General features: G+C 41.3%; 2 protein-coding genes across 2 annotated transcripts in view; one reads left to right on the top strand and one right to left on the bottom strand.

Moving 5' to 3' along the window:
* Nucleotides 1-2404, bottom strand: part of LOC134467028 (UDP-glucuronosyltransferase 2A2-like) — a 10350-nt gene extending 7946 nt beyond the window's left edge. The window contains exon 1 of the mRNA XM_063220951.1: nt 2187-2404. The gene's annotated coding sequence lies outside the window, so the exon portion shown is untranslated. The remainder of the gene's footprint in view (nt 1-2186) is intronic.
* Nucleotides 2405-2995: 591 nt separating this feature from the next.
* Nucleotides 2996-13395, top strand: LOC134467450 (endonuclease domain-containing 1 protein-like). The gene is made up of 3 exons (XM_063221330.1): nt 2996-3423; nt 10197-10453; nt 12847-13395. Exons 1-3 carry the CDS (start codon nt 3154-3156, stop codon nt 13211-13213), a joined length of 894 nt encoding a protein of 297 aa, XP_063077400.1. The 5' UTR covers nt 2996-3153; the 3' UTR covers nt 13214-13395.
* The last annotated feature ends 8388 nt before the right edge of the window (nt 13396-21783 follow it).

The following is a 21783-nucleotide window of genomic DNA, read 5'->3' as shown; positions in this document are numbered from 1 at the left end:
TGAAAATACGCGACTACATCATAACAACATTGCTATGACATCACAGAGAGCCTTACAGTAAGTAACAAATTAAGACATAGCCATAACTTTGGTCACAGTAAGGTTATCACATAGGCTCTCTGTGCAAAGAGGTTAAGACTCTTCGCAAATGGAATAGCAATGTTGTCATAAAGGAGTTGAGATTTTTTTCAGGGAACAGGGAGTCAGATCGCCGGCAATCCAGTCTGCACCAAGACACATTCAGCTGACTGTCTCAGATCAGATGGGACAAAAAAAACAAGCATTAGCATTCCAGCAACAGTACTATCTGGAATTCCTAGAGTTGAACAGAGGTGGGGTGGGGGCGGGGGTGAAATAGGAGATCCTTTTGGAAGTGAGTGTGTTAGTTCTAGGGGTTTCTGTAGAGCAACAGTTATGCATGTAAAACACAGCCTTCACAAAGCTGTAGGCCTACTACTGCATAACAGTAACAACTGTCAGATGCAGTTTCAGCAACTTGATGAACTAATTTTGTATTGCAAATGAAAACTCGTCTGTATCAATATGTGTGTCGTGAAGAGGCCCGCAACGATATATCCCGATACCGATATTTTGAACACACCCCTAGTTAGTTCAGGAAAAGAATGCAGGCTGATGTTAGATATGTGTACTATGTCTGCCTGTACATGCTATAGCGTGAGACTACACAGGGCAGAGTGAGAAGAGGTGAGCAAATGATAAAGAGTGTGTGTGTGTGTGTGTGTGTGTGTGTGTGTGTGTGTGTGTGTGTGTGTGTGTGTGTGTGTGTGTGTGTGTGTGTGTGTGTGTGTGTGTGTGTGTGCGTGTATGTATGCAAATGTATGTGCATTTCTGCTTCTGTGCGTGAATGGCCTGTGTGCGTGCATACGTGCATGTCTGTGTGTGTGCGTGCATGTGCATGTGTGTGTGTGTGTGTGTGTGTGTGTGTGTGTGTGTGTGTGTGTGTGTGTGTGTGTGTGTGTGTGTGTGTGTGTACGTGTATGCAAACAGTGTGGCTGTGTGCGTGCGAGGGCAGGGCACGCTAGCCTTGCTGACCCCTGAACACAAAACAGACTTCCTGCCTTCCGCGACACCTTGGGGAATTCCCCCACGATCCATCAGTAGAGTACTCACGCTATACATCGCTACGCTATGCCCTCACAACCAGAGCCATGGAATTCAGAGTTGTGACAACCAGGGTATAGGAAGTGAATTGGTTACACGATTCACATAGATTAAAATAATTCTCGCCAGAAACGCTCTTTTCTCAAGAGACTGAGACAGAACCACTACATGACAAGCAAAGATGACGTATAAATTAATTAAAATAAGTTTCTAAAAGATACATTTAGGCCTACCTTTACTGCACTTTCTGTTTTGGTTTGCTCACTTCCTGGAACTATTTTGGAACTATGTCAATGGCAATCTTTGTGTCTAAAGGCTCCATGAACTGCCATCTTTGTGTAAAAATGGAACATGGAGGTCAATGGGATTAGCCCAACTCTTACTTCAATGCCTCTGCTCACATCAAACCCTGTGCATAATGATGTGAAAACTGCTGATTTAAAGCACCAAGAGTGGCAACTGCTATTTTACTGTAAAGCACCAAGAATTCACAGACACTAAAGGACAAAATTCCAGTAGCCTACATGTGCTATGCAAACCTTAACCAAGATCTGGAAGGTGCAACTGAAATAGTCTGTTACAATAGAATAGAATCCAATAGAATAGAATAGAATAGAATAGAATAGAATAGAATAGAATAGAATATAATAGAATAGAATAAAACAGAATAGAATAGAATAGAATAGAATAGAATAGCCTTCATCGTCACTATACATAGTAAAATCACGTTTACTATTCTGAAGTAATTTACATTATTTTGTTTGTTTGATGTCCAGACTAGTAGGCTGCTAACACTAACTTTTACACTGCATGACAGGTCACGCTCATAAACTCACACACATTTTGGAGTGCAGTTCTGTTGCTCTCTGAGCATTAGGATATGATTAGCCAACTCTTCCATATGTTTGTGTTTGAAACCCATGTGTGCTTCCACAAGTGAAACATTTATTTATCTAACACCAAATAGACATAGTCTGCAGCTATGGGTTTATAAAAGCAGAAAATCTATCCTGTATATTAATGTTAAAAACAGAACAAGCTGAAATGACAAAAAGACCACTTACCTTTATTCTGCTTTTCTGTGCAGACCAGACTTTGTTCTTCTGAGCCCGTGGAGCTGCATGCAAAAGTTGTCTAACCGAAGCCAAGTAGTCTCGTTATGCAATACCGGGGGGTAGAGAGGAGGGGGAGCTTCAAGGAATATTTGACTATGGACTTGGGTGAGTGCGAGTGTGTAAGTGGGGAGGAGACATCATGTCGGTAGTCCTCATAATCTCCAGCATAGGCTACCCTCGGTCCGAGTCCGACCACCCAACACACATTTGACACTCCTCCTTTCCCTTTCCCTACCCCACTTCCTGCTATGCGTCTAACTAGCCAGTGTGGTGTTCATGTGTACACCCACAAACATAACTGTTTTCTTCCTGCCACAGAAGTTTGCGAGCGCGCGCGCGCCCTCGGAGCGCAGACTACAGACAGACAATGTGGCTGCGGCCGTCTGCCCGTAAACACAAGCACATGCTCGCGTGACAAGAGAAGACAAGAGGAGGCGGGGAGAACGGAATAGCCTAGTACTGTAGTTTGAGTTTCCAAGAATTCGGAGAACGTCAGGATAATTTACAGTGAAACTGCATTGTAACATTTTTACTTGATGAAGGTTTTTTTAAGCTGTGACTGAACATGTCTGTTTCAGATCTTGTTTCAATATAGGCCTGATGTTTTTTTGTTATAGGCCTAAATAACTCAGTTCATCTTCCGTGTTAGGGTTTCATACATAATACATAAATGCGAATATCTTCAGTTAAATTAGGCCATTAAACAGAGATGTAGAGCCTATTTTTAGCTGACGCACGTTATCAAGTTTTGTGCTGCTGAATAACTGAAACTGACTTGCTAAAAACCACAAGGTCATGAGGTTCCCCTTTCCTTCTCTATTTCACAATCTAACGCACGAGCTCATTAACCAGGATGCCTTTGAGGAGGTAACATCACTTTCGTGCACATGTTCATGCACACGTCCTGTTCGGAAAGATGAAAAACCTACTCCGATTTTTGGCTTTCTGTGCGCTCAGTCAACTGCCTCAAGCAGACGTCGGAGATTTCTCGCCATGTTTAAACGTTTTCTACCAGTTGTGGCCGCCAAAAGGTCTGAACGGAACGCCTATTTGCCAGAATTATGACAACAACTACCGCTTCGCCTCTCTGTACAGCCGGGAGCGGCGCGCGCCATGGTTTTCGGCGTACACCTTCTCCACTCCATCGGGTAAAAGACCAAGATGCTTGTGGAAGTATGAACCCCAGGTAAGTCATGAGTTTCAATTTCAATCATATGTCACTCACTCACTAGGGTTTGAGTAGGCATAAGACACGTTTGACAATTTTTCATGTCTCATGTAGGCTAATAAATCCTATTTAATGTAGGACATTACAAATGTTAGGCCATTGGAAAAAAATGAAAGCTCATAAAAGCTCCAGTAGGCTAATTGAGAATGCAAAGCTGACATAGCGGTATAGGCCAAGGGCTCGAGTTGTAGGGGTATGGGGGCGGGATGCCATCCCCCCTCAATGAAAATGGTCAAAAACCATCCCCTCTAAAACAAGCATCCCTTTTTCACACAATGTGTTAAAATTGCACTTTTTAATAACTACATTTTCATTTTTTTTCTCGGGGGAGAAACGCCCCAACCCCCAATTATCAGGATCCATCTCTGATCATCCCCTCTGCTTAGATTTTTCAACTTGACCACTGCATAGTCCTACATACTGTATACAACAATTATATAAACACAGAGATGTGAACTTGTGACTTGTGACTTGAGTTGAACTTGAGTCACAAATTGATGACTTGAGACTTGACTTGGCAATATTAGGAATGACTTGTGACTTGACTCAGACCTGTTTTGTAGGCCTACGCTATTGACTCGAGACTTGATTTGGACTTGACAGTGTTAGCATTTGTAGGCCTATGTGAAAATATTACACGAAAAAAAGAGAAAATTAAATGACTTTCCCTTAGCCTGTAACAGTAGGCCTACTACTTTGGGGCATGCATAGCAGTGTGGAGAGGTAATGAATTTATGACCAAAAGTAATTGTCAAGGTGGTGTGTACAGTAGAATACATGGTGACTTGTTGGGTAAAAAATGAGACTTGGACTTGGCTTTGGTACGTCTTGGGCTTGGACTTGACTTGGTCAAATGTGTCTTAACTTGTCACTTGACTTGATTGGAAGGACTTGAGACTTACTGTACTTGTGACTTGCAAATTAGTGACTTGATCCTATCTCTGCATAAACATAGACATACAATATATCTTGCATGAGTTTTCCCTACACCACAAGTCTGCATAAACGTTACTTTTTCCCGACTTTTGCAATCACACTCAATAGCTATTTATTTCTTATTTATTCATGCACAAGCGTCATTGTGGCATTAATGTATGTCACTTTCTTAATGTGTTGTGTGGATGCAAGGTGTGCGTGTACCTACCTAGGCTATATCTGGCCGTGTCTTTTTATTTTAAAAGTTTGGCACTGATGATGGTCTGAAGGACAGAAAACGTTTTGCACTTCACGGGTAGCACCTTCTTTATTTTCCTTATGCATTAAAATCATTTATGCATCGGCGTCAGTGGTGTGCGAGTTCCTCCTTGCTGCTTCAGTGGATGCAAGGTAGCAAACAATTTCTGCTTTGAGGATCAATCAAGTCAACTCAACTGCAAATGGTCTCTGCCAGAGGTGAAAGGAATAGGTATGCTAGATCATGGGTTCCCAAACTTTGCCATGACAAGCCCCCCATATACCAGTAGATTCCAGCCAAGGCCCCCTTGACATGGGTCGTGCAACACTATTTTTTTCCCCTGTGCACCCTGTTTCAGAACTCGATGAAGTTGGTGCATTCCTCAACCCATTTAAGTACTAACTATAGAAAGCATGATAGACATAATTACATTGTAGGTCAACAGAAGAAACCGATTCCACTGGTATTGTTTAGCTTATTTTTTTTATTCATTTTAGATACTTAAGGTATTCAATTTATTAAATTATTCATTTTATTTTGCTATGTTTGTTCTGCCAACCTGCCGTGGCCCCCCTGGCATTGCTTGGCGGCCCCCCCAGGGGTCCCCGACCCCCACTTTGAAAACCACTGTCATAGATCATATAACATGGGGTACTGAGCGGTGAATGTGGGAAATCTGTAGCCAGACCGTGCCCTCCTAGTGACGCAACACCTTCAGCGTTGCTTCTAGTCAGGCTAGGAGCAATGTTTCTGAGCTCCCAAAAAAAAGGGAACTCCTCCCACTTTGTCGGAAAAGCAAACAACCGAAAGCAAACCAAGGGATGCGAGTCAACCATGCTGTTTGGGAAATTTTATTGTTATGCTCTTGGTCAGACCAAGTCTCGAAGAGATTTCCTTTATTGACCATATTAACAGGGACAAAGATACAGTGACCAACTAGTCATACCTGGATGCTTGATGATGTACCTTCCTATGTGTACGCTTTGTTTTATTTTATTTTATTTTATTTATTTACTTTTTTTTTTTAAACCCTGGGACATTTAAACTGGGACCTGACCTCACTCATCGGACTGGCATATCACAGTGTTTATTTTATCTTCTATGGACTGGCAGTAACGTTTTGTTTTGTTTGTTTGATTTTTTTTTTGTATGTGTGTTAGTGTTGTCTTTTCTGTCTGTTATGCTTAAAGTTTGAAAATCTTTGAAAATAAAATGCATAAAAAAGTCTCAAAGAGATTTGAAAGTTGATGATAATCAGGCTAGGATATCTGCTTCCTCATTGAACTGGGCTGTTTGGATTTGTTCCCCATTTCACATGTGCCTGTTTGTGTTTCAGCAAAGGAAGTGTGTGTCAATGGTTTTTTGCAAGTTAGTCAGTAGGCCACAGTAACACCTGGGGTGTTAATGCTCCAGAGTAAATTTATATAACTCCGTAGCCCCTTAATGCACGCCGTACCTCCTATGGCACGCTGACATTGAAAGTGAACTACTATAGTAGGCCTACTACACTAGCCTACTATGACAGTGCAAGGGGCCTTTAGTAATACATTATGACTTGGTCATTGCCATTCTGGTAACAGTGAATGACAAAAGACCAACAAAGGTCGGCGTCTGCGCCTTGAACTTAATACTCGTGTATTGCTTGGTGTGAGCACTCCCAAAAAGTAGTAATCACTCAAGATAATGGAAAAAAGGAGGCGCACACTAACCTTAGACTTCTGTTGTATATTTTCGGCTTCAATACACTTTTTCGCACAAGTCTTGTGTGCGGCTCCTTTTTTCCATTATCTTGAGTCATTCTGGTAACAGCTAATTTATAATGCAGTGTCTTAAGGGGATATACTGTAGTGTATTTACAACACTGTGAGGAGAGTCAAATTACTGTGGAGTCACAGCGTCATTTCAACTCTACATCAAGTCAATTAGGCTACCTGCCCATCTGCTCCTGATGGGTATAGGCCTACTAAAAAGCAGGCTAAGTTAAGGGGTAAATCATCTAATAGAAGAGCCTAGAGTTCTCATTTTCTTAAGAATTAATCAAAGATTTATTCATATACTATATTAGATGATTTACCTCTTAACTTAACCTAACTTAGCAACAGATCTTTGACTTGTAAGATCAAAAGTATTTCTTTATCAGTAGGCTACACCAGTCATGTTTCGCATCGCTAAGGTTCTACAGAGCAAGCTGTAAATGATCTGTAGATCACTTAATGTTTGTTTCACACTAGCGATGGGTAGAAAAGTAATGACAATGGTAGCTTAAAGCAATAATAGTATTTTTCATATGATAGATGTTGGGTTAATGGTTATCTTCTGTTATTTCTGTTTTCGTTTCTCCTTTAAAACAACCAACACCTCTTGTCACCTTTGAGGCTGCTTTTGTTTGTCAGCTATCTGAGGTTAATGAAGAAGTGTCATGTTAATTCATAGCACTGCAGCACTGTTCTTTGAGGTCACCGTATGTTGTGAAGAGGAAACAGAACTGTAGACTGAACAATAAACCGCTCGCCAGCATTATAAGACTGGGTCATCGAAACTGTTTTTCAGTTTCATTTCTCTTTGTCCCTTTTCGTCAGCTCATTTTCCCGTATTTGACTCGCATCAAATGTTCCCATTGTCTTGGGCAAGTCGGTCTCTCACCCATTGTGTCAATGCAGTATATGATGTCAAATGTATGTTTTTGACCAGACCTCAATATAAGACACCAAAGGTTTCTCTGTGGCGGCTCATCATGAGACATAAGCAGGGCTGGGCTGGGCTGGCCATCTGGCATACCGGGCATTTCCCGGTGGGCCCCCCGCACCCTTGTGGGCCCCTATTTTCAGAAATATACAGTAGGCCTATAATTTTTAAAAATCTTTCTTTTTTTAACATTTCTGTTCAACAAATATGCTTTTGCACACATCTGTAGTTGGGCAGGTGCGTAGGATGTTATCCCAGTGGGGTTGTCATTGAAGTGTAAAGAAATCCAGCACACTGTGCATTCCACCAACAAACTTTAATACAGTGTTTCGGTCATACCTGAAGAAGGTCGGATGACCGAAACGTATTAAAGTTTGTTGGTGGAATGGACAGTGTGCAGGATTTCTTTACACCGTTTACATTTCTGAAAATAGGGACCCGCAAGGGTACGCGGCCAATCGGTGAGTCAGTTCCTCGCCGTTAATTATGAGGGGCCCCTTTAATCCTTTAAAGTGCCTTATTTCTCCCCCAGGCCAGCCCTGAGCATAAGGCCAGGATGCCTAACTTATCGCCGTTACTGAAAACATGCTATTGTCAGTGGTGGCACTACAGTATGCAAGTTGAAGGGGGTTAGCCTATGCCTCAAGTCTGCGCTGGACCTGGTCAAATACATACCTGGGGTGAATTTCTCAAAACCAAAGTTGCTTACTACATTAGCTACTTTGTTGTTTTCAATGCATTTTCCCATTGGCAACTACCGAAGTTGCTAACAGGCTAGCAACTTCTCTTTGGAGAAACTCACCCCTGGTCAAGAGTTGGGTGTGAGGGTGTGTTTCCTTGGGCTATGTGTAGGCCTATCACTCTTACAGTACAGGAGGGTGGTTTGATTTTTAACTCATTTTAGCCTAAGCTCTTTTGGGGAAAGGGTGCCCTCCATTAAATCCTAAATATCTCAGCCTCAGAAGCACATAAAAACACGAAATTAGTCGCATTTAAAAGCTAGGACCCTCATTTGCATTAACCCCTTAGCGCAGCATGTTATAACCTTACTGTCACCAAAATTGTAATGTCTATGTCTTAATCTGTTACTTAAGGCTGTCTGCACTGTCTTAGCAATGTTGTTATGATGTAGTGGAGTATTTCCAGCAAATAGTGAATAGGCCTGCCGGCGACCCCATCTACAGTAAGAGGCTATTGGGTTCATTCAGCTCTAACATGCCCACATTTGTAATGAGAAAACCTCAAATCTCAAGAGCCTGAATGCAGCGTGTATGTGTCTCCAGGCTAAAATGGGTTTAAAATAAGTGTATGAGGGAACTGGGCAGTCGTGATTAGGCTGTCAGGCGTGTAGCCCAAGTTTTGCTAGTTAGATTCCCGACACTTCAGGGGGAGTGATTAGTCAGTGTTCTCCCTCATCCTCCCCATGACTGAGGTACCCTGAGCATGATACTGTGCCACAGCACTGTTCCCTTGGGGCGTTGTTTGGGGCTGCCCCCTTGCATGGGTGAGGCATATTTGTCCTCTACAATGACAGTGGGAATTTCCCAGGTGGGCTTTCACTTTTGTTGAAGTAATTAGAGGTGCACAATGTTTTTTGGGGCTTTTTTATTACAGGAGAGAGAGAGATGGGGCAGGGCCAGGAAATGACCCTGGCCGGACTCGAACAGGGGTCCCCGTGGGTAATGTAAGCCCAAATGTGGGGCGCTACGCCACATCGCCCTCCTAAAGGTGCACAATTAAAGGTATTCAATATGACAGAGAAAACTGCACTTTTCATGGATGAAAAGGGGGATCTTCTCCACGGTACGCCATTTTGAATTTCCGGAAATAGACATTTTTAGCTGAAAAACTTACTGTGCTTTGGCCATACTAGTAAATATTGGTTCATTTTATTCAGAAAATATTCATGAAAAGTTCAACATTGGCAATAGGCAGCACAGTTTCAATGAGCTGCATACAGTAGTTGCAATACCTACTCTGGCCACCCTGCGCCACCATCTTACACGGTGCATCTTTAACCCCTTAGCGCAGAGCCTATGTTACAACTATCACCAAAACGATGATGATCAAAAATGATGATGATCAAAATGACCATGTCTTAATCTGTTACTGAAGGCTCTCTGTAATGTCAGCAATGTTGATGCAGTTGGGTGTTTTCCGCAAAGTGTGAATAGGCCGGTCGATGGATTCTGCAGTAAGAGGCTACCATCAATCGACCTATAGCTGAAATCAAAGCTGTTCTCAGATGCCTTCCCATAGAAGCTCTAAATTATATTTTAAATCTTTTTTATTCTAATTATCTAATATTTTGTCTTAAGGTTTGACTTTTCTTTGATTCTAATTGATATGTTTTTAATCTTTTTTATTTTATCTAATGTTTTTTTCTTGATGTTCTAATTTTCTCTGACTCAAATTCTTTCTTGTTACTTTTTTATTTTTAGTAAATGATAGAAGTCCGCAACACTCTTAATGCTCACAGTAATTTATTTTGCACAACGTTTCGGACCTTCGTCCTTTTTCAAGTGCAACCTCCTGTCATTTACTTCAGTTACTTTATTTTGTCCCAGCACCTGTACCACTGATATGCGCGCATTCTCTACCTTCTTGAACTTTTTTATTTTGAACCCTTTGAGGAGTACGGAATTTTCCCAATAGTTCTAGAATTTCTCTCAGACATTCTACAGCTCACATAGGAGCTAGTGTTAAAAATTGTGACATTGTTTGTGACATCATAATGAGAACTCAAGAATTTGCTATAGTTCTAATCAAATGATGGTGCTCCTCAAAGGGTTAATGTGAAGCACATTGAATTGCACCTGTGAATGAAATGCGCTATGCAAATAAACTTGTCTTGCCTTTACCTCTGTTTCAGCTGGCCAACTCCAAAGCCAGTGGTGAGATGGTTGATTTCCCCATGCCCCCCAAGAAGGTGGACCAGAACGTGATCGATAGCCAGGCCGTGCCGGAGGACTACACCAACTCCAGTTACACGCGCGGCCACCTCAACCCCAACATGCACCACAGCGCGAAGTACGACCGCCTAGCCACCTTCACACTCACCAACGTGGTTCCCCAGAAGCAAGGCTCCAACGATGGACCCTGGGCTGCACTGGAGATGCTCATCAACAAGTAGGGCTGGAAAATAATGAATCACATTTATTTACTTAAGCCCGATTCGCACGGGATAAATTTTACCGACCCCTGGTAATTCTCAATTACCCCTGGACCTCCGTGATTTTTCATGGCGCATTCGGACGGGATAAATAAATGTCTGTTATTTAGTCAATTCACAGACATTACAAGGGAGTGCAGACGGTGCGCCTATGTGAAATTACTCCAGGACGTCTAGGTAATTCACGGCGGAATTATTACCCCACAAATCGCAGACATGACACATTCGCACAGGACTAAGAACTCAGACATTCTCTGTAATTATTCCAAATTACCGGGGGTCCATAGGTAATAAAAGTCCCGTCCGAATCGGGCTTTACTCAGGGATGGGTGCCACATCAAGGTAATAGAAAGGAGTAGAAGTCCGCACACTGCAGCTCTGCTTTAAAGGGACACTGTGCAGGAAATGGTCAAAAAAGGTACTGCAACTATACTGCTCATTGAAACTGGGCTGCCTATTGCCAAATTTGATCTTTACATGGAAGTTTACTAAGTAATAAACAAATATTTTCTAGTATGGTCCAAGTACAGTCATTTTTGCAGCTGAAAATGGCTATTTTAGGAAATTCAAAATGGCGGACCATGGAGAAGATCCCCCTTTTCATGTATGAAAAGTGCAATTTTTCCAGTCATAATGAATACTTACAATTTGATGGTGGTGGTAAGTATTCATGAAAAAGGTAACATTAGTGAATGAGCAGCATGAATTCTGGAAATAAACAACTAAAAATCTCACACAGTGTCCCTTTAAAGGTGTATTTACAACGTTTTCGACCCAATAGGGCAGGGGTGTCAAACTCAAATTGACCAATGCCCAAAATCAAGTTGCTGGCCAAACTCAATATTTATTTAATTTTTAAAAAAAATAGAATACAATCATATTTAAATTTCACAAACAGATTCCCATTCAGAGTTCAAATGTGCCTGCTGCATATATTCACTTGCATATGACTGTGGGCCGTTTCACAGTTCCTGTGACATTCGAAATTTCATGTTCAAGTCTTATTGTGCTATATATTAATGATTTACACACAACTCGAGTACACATTTGAAATGATCTCGTACACGCGCGGCAACCTCAACCCCAACATGCACCACAGCCTCAAGTACGACCGCCTGGCCACCTTCACACTCACCAACTTGGTGCCACAGAAGCGATGGACCCAGGGCTTTTTTTTGTTTGTGACAAATCGTGTTTTGGCCCAGCCCCTACACCCACCCCTGCTTCATTACAATTTCTCTATGCTTTTTCCACATCTGAAGTAAATGATGAATGTCCGCGACACTGTTAATGCTCCCAGTTGTTTTAATGGACATTTTTTATTTACTTCAGTTATTTTATTTTGTTTAGCACCTGTGCCACTGATATGTGCGCATTCTTTGCTTTCTTTTTCCACTTCTGGCCAATGGGACGCTTGACCAGTACTCTGCAGTATTTTTAGATGGATTCTTTTGCTTTTATTTGAGTTGACTTTAAACTAATTAAATATACTTTTAATTTATTAAATGTTATACGTGTCACTCTATAATACATTCATAGCAGCTTTTATACACTTTGCATGAAGGGTTCATGACTGTTTTGTAAGACATTCTTATCAAACCTTTCATAAACATGGAAGACAAAAGGACAGCAACTTGTCAAAATAAAAGTTTAAGAATTGCAAAACAGCATCGCTATTTTTGTGATGCTATGTTTAACTTTTATTTTGACAATAGCTGTCCTTCCTTATGAATTCTTCGTACAGACTTTATAGCAGCTGCTATGAATGTGTTATGCAGGAACACGTCAAGTAAAAGTGTCACCCAATTTTTTTCTGTACTTTGTCCACTTCTGCCAACAGGACAATGGACCAGTTACCCTACAGTATTTTTAGATGGATTTTTTTTACTTTTACTTGAGTTCTCTCTCTAGGTCGTCCTCAGACGAGCCTTCCATCGTTGCTTCCAGTCATCCCGATTCTCCATACATCTTTTCAGTTTGCTGGTACTCTGGGCTCCGGCGTCCTTCTTGAGTATGTCCACAAATGTTAGTGTGGGACGTCCTCTTAACCGGAACCCATGTGATGGTTCCTACAGCACCAGTTTGCTGGCTGGCAGTTCTGGGTGCCCTTGGCAATGTCCTGCAAGTCTCATTCTCCTTACAGCTATCTTCTCGCTCACCCTTGGTAGTCCCTCGTATAGGATTTCGTTGGTTACATGTGCACTCTTACTGATGTCAAGCACTGCACGCAGCATCCTGGTGTAGCACCCATCAAGGGACTTCTTTAGGGTTGATTTATTTAAGCTAATTAAATATACTTTTAAAATTCGTTACCAATTTTTTTCTGTACTTTGTCCACTTCTGCCAACAGGACACTGGACCAGTACTGCGTCGGCAAAGCGTACGTCGTCACGGGCATCATGCCTTACCGCGTCGGCGCGGAGCGCTGGCTGAAGGACGAGCATCGCGTGGCCATTCCCGAGTACATGTGGTCGGCATACTGCTGTCCCAAGTACAGCCAGAACCTTCCGGAGAGCCTGAGAAAGACCTTCCCGACCTTCGCCGCCATCGGACGCAACGACCCCAACAGCACGGAGGAGATCGTGCCCGTGGATTGGACGAAGAAGAGGAACGTGGGGTATGATGTCAGGCGCATGCCCTTGACGGACCTGGAGGCTTACCTCCGAGAGAGATACGGGAGCAACGTTACCGTTTTTAACCAGCAGTGCTCAGAGTAGAATAGAGCAGAGTAGAAGAGTAACTGTTATTGATTCCGAAGGTAATTATGGTGTCCAGCAGCATACTACAAAAATAGACAAATACGCAAAAGAAAATATACATTTCACAACATATGAAGACATATAGCACACAGTTGCCTACTGGTACATTCAGTGTCTAGGTAAATCACACACACACACGCACACACATGCACACGCACACACACGCACACACACACACACACACACACACACACACACACACACACACACACACACACACACACACACACACACACACACACACGCACACACACACACACACACACCAGCAGCTGTGATTGTGATTGGTAATGAAAAGGTCCAAGAGTGGGTCACCACATCAGACCTGGCACAGAATGTAAGAGTAACATGATTGTAACAGTAGTAACATGGTTGTAACCAAAGAGGCTAGCGTAGTACGAAATGATGGCGAGGGGAGTATACTCATGAACGGCGTGACGTTTTCCATGTGCGTTACGCCCATTTATGGGGGAAAACAACCCATGCAAGTCAATTGGTGATGTTGGGGTTTAATAAACGAAAGATACGGACCTGTAGACTAGCGTTGTTCACGCGCAACATGCGGAAAACGTGTTGTGTTGCCGGCTGTTCAAATAATAGAGCCAAACAGTGTGGCTGAAACATGACTATTAATTTAGACAAGCCGATGTAGCATGTAAGTTGGTGAGACATTCGGTTTGCACCCATAAAGGGGCGTAACGCTCATTTACGAGCAAAGTACCCGGATGGCCGTTCATGAGTATGGACATTTGGAAGCATCAGGGAAGCATCAGGGAAGCATGCAATGACACTTCCGCAAGGGTCGGAGTGTGGAACAGGTCATACTCATGAACGGCCATCCGGGTACTTCGCTCTTAAATTTGCGTTACGCCCCTTTATGGGTGAAAACAAACCGAATGTCTCATTGACTTACATGCTACATCGGCTATCCTAAATGAACACATTCCATGCTTCAGCCACGGCTGTTTGGCTATATTATTTGAACAGCCGGCAACACAACACGTTTTCCGCATGTTGCGCGTGAACAACGCTAGTCTACAGGTCCGTATATTTCGTTTATTAAACCCTGACATCACCAATTGACTTGCATGGGTTGCTTTCCCCCACAAATGGGCGTAACGCACATGGAAAACGTCACGCCGTTCATGAGTATAGGACAGCGTGAATGTTTGTCAGCTGTCCTTAATTACCCCCAGCAATTACTGCTGACCAACAGCTGCTGTTAATTTGGCCACAAATTAAACATCATAGTGTCGCCCCTCTGACCATGCGCAAGGGAGTACGGAAATTGTATCCATCGCACCCACTGACCAATGACCATGCGCAAGGGAGTTAATTTTCCATCCACTCGTGTCCTCAGGCAACGCCCCCGTACTACACCGTGGCCAATGCATTTCCCCCGGAGAGATTGTTCTTCTGTTTAGTTTCTTTGGTTGTAACAAGAGTAAAATGATCGCTTTACACTCAGGCCTCTTGTTGCAACCTTTGTTTCGCTTGTGGAAAGCTTTACTGAAAGACAACTCCTACTACAACAGGGTCTTATAACTTCTAGTTATTACATTTGCACTTGACATGCCGATTCTCCTGCATTGTAAGGAGTTATCAATTTTTATTACTGTATTACAGACTCAGGGTCTAATTTCTATAAAATACAAATACTTTCATAAAACCTATGGCCTTGACAAGTGAATACTTGGTTGATTTTATGACTTTGTTCTTTTCATCACATGTACCCTATTGTCCCGATTGTGCTTATAATGTAACACGTTATATAGATAGGCTACACAACAATTTCACACATTGTACTGAACTGAAGTGCTTGGCCTTGATAATATTTGTTTGTGTATCGGTATCTGTATCTGTGTATTTGTCTGCCTGTGTGTCTGTCTGTCTGTTTCTCTGTCTGTTTCTCTGTGTGTTTCTCTGCTTGGCTGTCTGCCTATTCATTGTTGTACACTTTTACAGTGGATAAGGTGTAACTCATAATGTTGTTTGCTATTTTTTTTTAACACCACATGACTTTATGACAGTTACATGAATTTGCCACAAGGAGGCAGAAGCAAACGACAATACATTTGACATTTTACTGTTATTGTGCTATTGTAGAACAGGGTTGCACATTAAATGTTACAATTAATGAACCCTCTTTTGGAAATCAGTTAAGTGCCTTATTACGAGTGCTGTGGAACACCTGCACATTCAGTCACCCTGAGGTGCTGTTTCCACGTAGCAGGTTATTTTTTTAGCAGGGTATTTTTTTCTCCTGTTTAGGTGTAAACGCAACATGTGGATAAAAATGAATCCTCCATGGTAACAAATGCATTTCAGACCCCTAAATAGGATATTTTTAAAGCCTGCTTTTTATATCTGGATTTTAAATATCTGCTAGGCCAAAACCAATGTACCGTAACCAGGAGAAAAAAATATCTACATATAAAAATATCCTGCTACGTGGAAACAGCTCCTCAGTCACCCTTGATTGTAAGGCCATGGAAATCTACGTCTTTGTCTGTCTGTCTGTCTGTCTGTCTGTCTGTCTGTCTGTCTCCCTGTCTGTCTTCCTATCTGCCTGCCTGTCTGTCTGTCTGTCTCCCTGTCTGTCTTCCTGTCTGTCTGTCTGTCTCCCTGTCTGTCTTCCTGTCTGTCTGTCTTTATGTCTGTCTGTCTGTCTTCCTGTCTGCCTCCCTGTCTGTCTGTCTCCCTGTCTGTCTGTCTGTCTGTTTGTCTGTCTGTCTATTGTTGTAATAGTGTTGTGACCTCATCCTAGTTCCTATATGTTTGTGCGAAAGGGCATTGACACTCTTCTTACTGAATGTTGAAGTGGCCTAACTGAAGAAAGAAGAAGAACTTAGAAGAAAGACGGGGAGTTTTCACAAATAGTTCCACTCTACTCCACCACTAAATAATAATGGCGTTTGGGGAGTGTAGGAAACACGAGCGCGGGGAGCTTTGAGTGAACCGCGTGATGAACAGCATGCGACCCTGTTTATAGTATAATTTAATCCTGAGGGAAATTACAGTTTTTCTCAATTGGTTTTGTACATTTCTCACAACAGTATAACAATTCTCAAAAGTTTTTGTTCAATTGTGACTGCTGTTACCTGTGCACATGATAAAATCAGTTTCTCATAGTTTTCAGCATATAGCAAATGCTTTGGTCCACCATGCAATTGTTGTGTACAATTCTCACGGTAGGGACACATAGGAGGCAAAGCAAGCGAAGTGAAGAGAGGCGACATCCAACCGTCATCAGGTCGTCGCGGCGAATCAAATGGAATGGAACAGTTATGTTGTTGATTTGATTGGGCCGCGACAGGCGAATTCGCTCCTCATTTGCATAACATTAAACTTTCTTAAATAATTTCGCGTCGCTTCGCTCCTGCTCGCTTGCTTTCGCTTGTCATCGCTTGCCTTCGCCTCTCTCATAGGAATGAATGGCAAAGTTCGCAAATTCGCGTGTATGTGTCCCTACCGTCAGTCTTTTCCTACGTTATAAATTGCTTTTGTCATAGCTTTGTCACTGAATACATGAAACTATCTCACCCCGCAAAACATTTAGGCCCTAGGTCATAGTTTAAGTCTTGACATGCAAAATGATTTACTGAACTGTCATAATGTGTTAAGCACTGTATAATTTCCATTGGAGTTTTGTCTATAAATGTGATCGGAATTGGTAAATTGCTCGCATGTACATATTGACTCTCTAATCAAAGGCAATAAAAGGGAAAGAGAAAATGGGCATGCAATACAACAATAGCTGTACTGCATTATATTGTTCTATGCCTCATGTGCCCTTTATAATTACGCTCCATGAAAAATTACAATATTTCCCTAAAATGACAGAAAGACAGAAGGTGCACTTTATACCGTATCAGTGTATTGTTTCAAATTTATTTTGCTTTACAGTTCTATATTTTTTCACATGGGCCTGCAAAACAAGTAAAAAGGGTTTGGTAGAGAGCGCATTTTGACACTTCAACCAGAGTTGGCTATTTTTTCTATTTTGCAATGAGAAAACCTGTCAATAAATAGGTCATACTCTGAATGTATATCTAGTACAATCTTATCTGTTCAGTGTACTGTAACGTTGAATTTGCAACATTTCCCATCCAATCTAAACAACATTTCACTTCAGAAAAGATCCTCAAGAGTGTACTAGTCAATTTACAATATGAAATCAATTTGACTACCTTGTCCATACACTATGACACAATGACTAACCATTCTGCTGGCACTAACACGTTCATTGACACAAAAGTTTGGTTTTGAAAGACAAACTAACGATTTTGAGCAAGAGACTTGGTTTTTCAGGTCATCCATGGTGTTTTGCCATTTGTTAAAGCTGTTTTGAGAATGAATATTATGTTTTGCAAATTGCGAGAGAGAATCGAGAAATCTACAAAACCAATTGAGAAATACTGTAATATAAGGACAACATAGTATTTGTTAGCGCATGGGGTCTACTATGAATTATTAAGTGTCTCTTCTGGGGGTCGGTCGGCCTATCTTAGTTTGAAAACCAGATAGGCTAGGCCTATTTGGTGCCAGTTTCTAAAAATCGAAAGATGGGTGCTACAAGAAAAGTAGGCCTAATATATAGCCACCAAGGATAATTAAAAAGCATTGGCACACCCAAGTGACCCATCTTTTAAAGAGATCTGCACGCAGCACAAGCACAGTGGTTCTGTCTGCTTTTAAACTAAATTTGCTCGTAGTCGACAGCTGTTCTCATTCCGAGTCTGAACCTAAACCGTCTGCAACTGCGTTGGGTTCCATTTGATTCAACATGACAGTTTGAAGTCTTGTTACTGTTACTGCAAGGTTAATGCTAAACAATGTAGGCTATAGGGCATATCTTTTCTGTCTGGGCGTAAGTTTGGAAGAGGGCCATCTTTCAATGCAAGTGCCGAGATGGTCCGTGTAGTAGGCTACTTTTTCGTGCATTCATATTCTATTTTGGAAGTCGGACGAGAAACGAGGGACTCCTATGATCACTAACGCTTGATTATCACTTATGAAATGGAACCAAGCCTATCCTTTAGGGACTGAAAATGTAGTGACGCTCACAACCTCATGATGGTAGATATCCAGCAAGCACGTACCATAAGCAAATGTATTATGCCTACATGTGCGTAAAAGATATGCTTTTTAAGCGCGCCAAGACCGCGCGCCTCAAACGTGCCAGTTAAAGAATGTTTAAAATAAAGAATAAAGAATGCCAGTTAAACGTGCCAGTTAAAGAATGCACAATGTTTTCATTCTATTATTGGGCACCCATCTCAGCTCAATGTTTAGAAATTAACTAACCTGCGACCTCCACTCAGAATTAACACATTAAAATTAGACTCATATTAAAAATAGCCTAACCATACGGTTAGCTTATAGCATTTCGTTCATCTGGCGTTTCACTCAAAGCCCTCCGTGCTTTCTCCTACATTCCCGAAAATATTACAATTAAAAGGTTACATTTTATTATTTTATAAAACTCGGCGTGAGCAATGACTTCCAGAAGGATAGCGCATGTTTATAAAGGCGGATTCATAGTTAACGTAACTGGCGTAAGGGGTAACATGTAAGGCACTGGAGCTCAATGTAGACCCATGAGTTAACAATAGGCCTACTATATGTTGTCCTTATATTAATTTCCCTCGGGATTAATACATGATAGGCCTACTACACAGGGTAGCATGCTGTTCATCGCGTGGTTCACCCAAAGCTCCCCACGCTAGTTTTTCCTACACTCCCCAAACCATTATAATTTAGTGGAGTAGAGTGGAACTGTGCACGGTGCAATGACTTCCAGAGCTCTTTTTCTTCCCGTTTGGAAGTTTAGCGCTGGATGACAAGGGGGAGGGGCTCGATGTGCTCAGGGGAGAGAAAGGAGATGTCATCCAGACCTGCCCCCTCCCCTGCACATTGCAGTTGGATGCTACTCCTTCTAGGGGTCAACCCCTTTAAGGTGTTAAGCCTAGGCTTATAGAGAAATCATAAACAGGGAGGGGGAGATCATCGCTCATATTCACCCTAGTCCCTTCATCCTGTTTGGCAAACGAATTTTTGTGTAGGCCTATGTATATTTTTGAGGGTGAGCAATACAGAGACAGAAAGATAAGGACACAGTGAAGAAAGTAAGGTCGAATACGGAAGATCTGGGCTGCAACCAAACCAAAGAATATTTTTAGTCAACTAATCTATAGATCCAGTGACGCTTTAATAGTCACGAAAAAAAAGACTTGCTCCAACCTCCAAACCTTCCCCACCTCTAGCATGATAGTATCTTATTTACTCCAAGATACAACATCCAATTCATACGTGCTACAAAGCGGATTCCAAAAAAGTTGGGACACTTGGTATTTTGTGAATAAAATAAAAATGCTGCCATTTTCAAAACATTCAATACGTTAATAAGGTAGAGCATTGCGCACAGACAACATATCAGTTGTTAAAGTCAGCAGAATTGTTGTTTTGAGGTAATTATGTGATCATTTGAAATTTCACCATTGCAACAAATCCCAAAAAAGTTGGGACGGGGCCAATAAAATGCTTTTTATGTTTGATAAGACTACAAATAACACAAGGGAAGATACTTAACAGTTAGATACTTAAACTGATGCCATGATTTTATTCAAAAAATAGATATTTGGATGTGCGAGACTCGATTTCAGCAGCTCAACTGATAAGTGTGTTCTTCAACTTGTTCCCCTTATTGTTATGCTTAATATGTGGCATATCCTGACTGCAAGAGAACAATTTTGTCTGTTTACTCTTATGATGGAACCACATCATTGGAACATAGTAGAGATTGAAATCTGCCACCATTATGGGGCAATATCTAAAGGCGGTACTCCAAAATATAATGCCTTGGTTGCTATGTATGCTGTTTAAAGTCTGTATATAGCATTAAACATTCATTTTAATGCTCTACCTGAGTAAGAAGACCATAACCAAGACACATCTGCACCCCTTTACCGTCATATATGCTGTCTTTCAGACTGACTACTAAAACAAGCTGAAGTATTCATTTTCTTCATAACCTGGAGGGTGCATGACTCCATGATTTTAAAAAAGGATGAAATATTTTCCATTCTGTAATCAGAGGACAGTTTCACATGTCTCCTAGGTCTATCTAGAATGAGCTTTGCCACTTGCAACTCTGTTTAATGTCTGCATCATGTACTTTAATCAAGTGTTGTGTTTATGGACATTTTTTCAACAGCTGTCATTGTTGGAGTGTCAGGGTTTGCTTATTGACGATGAGTATGTCATGATGTCATAACCCGTGCAATGATTTCACAGAACTCCATATTACGGAAATAGGCCTTATATGCCTGCAATTTTGATAATTCAATCTTTCTGTGTAATAGATCAGTAATTAGTGCCTCAAAATCTTCGCTAATGAGTGCCACAGTCTCTCTGTGATGGTATTTTATTTGTGCATTCATGTTGGCAGTCAATATAGTTCCTTTAAAATATTCTTCCTTGTGTTATTTTTAGAATTATCTAACTATACCAACATGTTTTGGCCACGTCCCAACTTTTTTGAGATTTGTTGCATGGGTCGAATTTTAAATGAACACATATTTCCCCCAAAACAATATTTTTGCCTCCATTTAACAGTTGCTATCCCGACCTTGTGACATTGTACATCTTACACATGGAATGAATGTTTTGAAAATGGCAGCATTTTGCTTTTATTCACAAAATACCAAGTGTCCCACTTTTTTGGAATCCGCTTTGTAGACGATTTTAAGTTTCAATAAAGCAATTACACTTAAGGTATGCATTAAATCAAATGAAACCATTAGTCGACAATTAAAATTCTTGTCGACACATTTTATAGTCGATTAGTCAACGATTATCGACAAATCGTTGCAGCCCTATCCAGGAGTGCTCTCTTCTCGTGCAAGGCTGCAAATTGATGCACAACTGAATGTCCCAACAATATCTGCACTAATTTTGTTTTTTTCCAGATTAATGTTCTTGTTTATGAATCTCCATGTGAAGTATTCCCCCCCCCCCCACTCACAAAAAACTGCAAACAGATCCAAACACCTTACAAGGGATAAAGATGTTGAAAACAGCAGCTACAAGACAAGAGCCTAAACACACATATTGTGCACAATTGTTGACCAATTGTATACGTCAAGGATTTACAAAAACACTAACACTTGATCAACAACCCATTCTTGTAATAAACAAGAAGACATTATTGTACAAAACTGGATGGCAGATTCCTACCTGCCTGTAATTTAACTAGGGGTGGGCATAGATTAATTTTTTTAATCTAGATTAATCTCACTGTAATTATGAAATTAATCTAGATTAATCTAGATTAATCTATATCAAAATGGCTCATTCAGAATAGGCACAATAGCGAAATAATGCAGAAAAAAACCTTGGGGTTTCTTAAGACAGATGGCGCATTAGACCAGAGCTCATCTTTTTTTTCCAAAATGCATCTCATCTTCAAAAAATGGTCATGTTGATACTTGGTGATGAAAAAATCACAGCAATATGTGTAAAGTGTG

The sequence above is a fragment of the Engraulis encrasicolus genome, chromosome 17 (genome assembly GCF_034702125.1).
Source record: "Engraulis encrasicolus isolate BLACKSEA-1 chromosome 17, IST_EnEncr_1.0, whole genome shotgun sequence".
NCBI classification, from domain to species: domain Eukaryota; kingdom Metazoa; phylum Chordata; class Actinopteri; order Clupeiformes; family Engraulidae; genus Engraulis; species Engraulis encrasicolus.
This window is presented reverse-complemented; position numbering and strand designations above follow the sequence as displayed.

Coding starts and splice junctions, on each gene's coding strand:
- LOC134467450 (XM_063221330.1), top strand. CDS start 3,154: ATGAAAAACCTACTCCGATTTTTGGCTTTCTGTGCGCTCAGTCAACTG. Junction 3,424..10,196: donor TGTGGAAGTATGAACCCCAG/GTAAGTCATGAG, acceptor CCTCTGTTTCAG/CTGGCCAACTCCAAAGCCAG. Junction 10,454..12,846: donor CTGGAGATGCTCATCAACAA/GTAGGGCTGGAA, acceptor TTCTGCCAACAG/GACACTGGACCAGTACTGCG.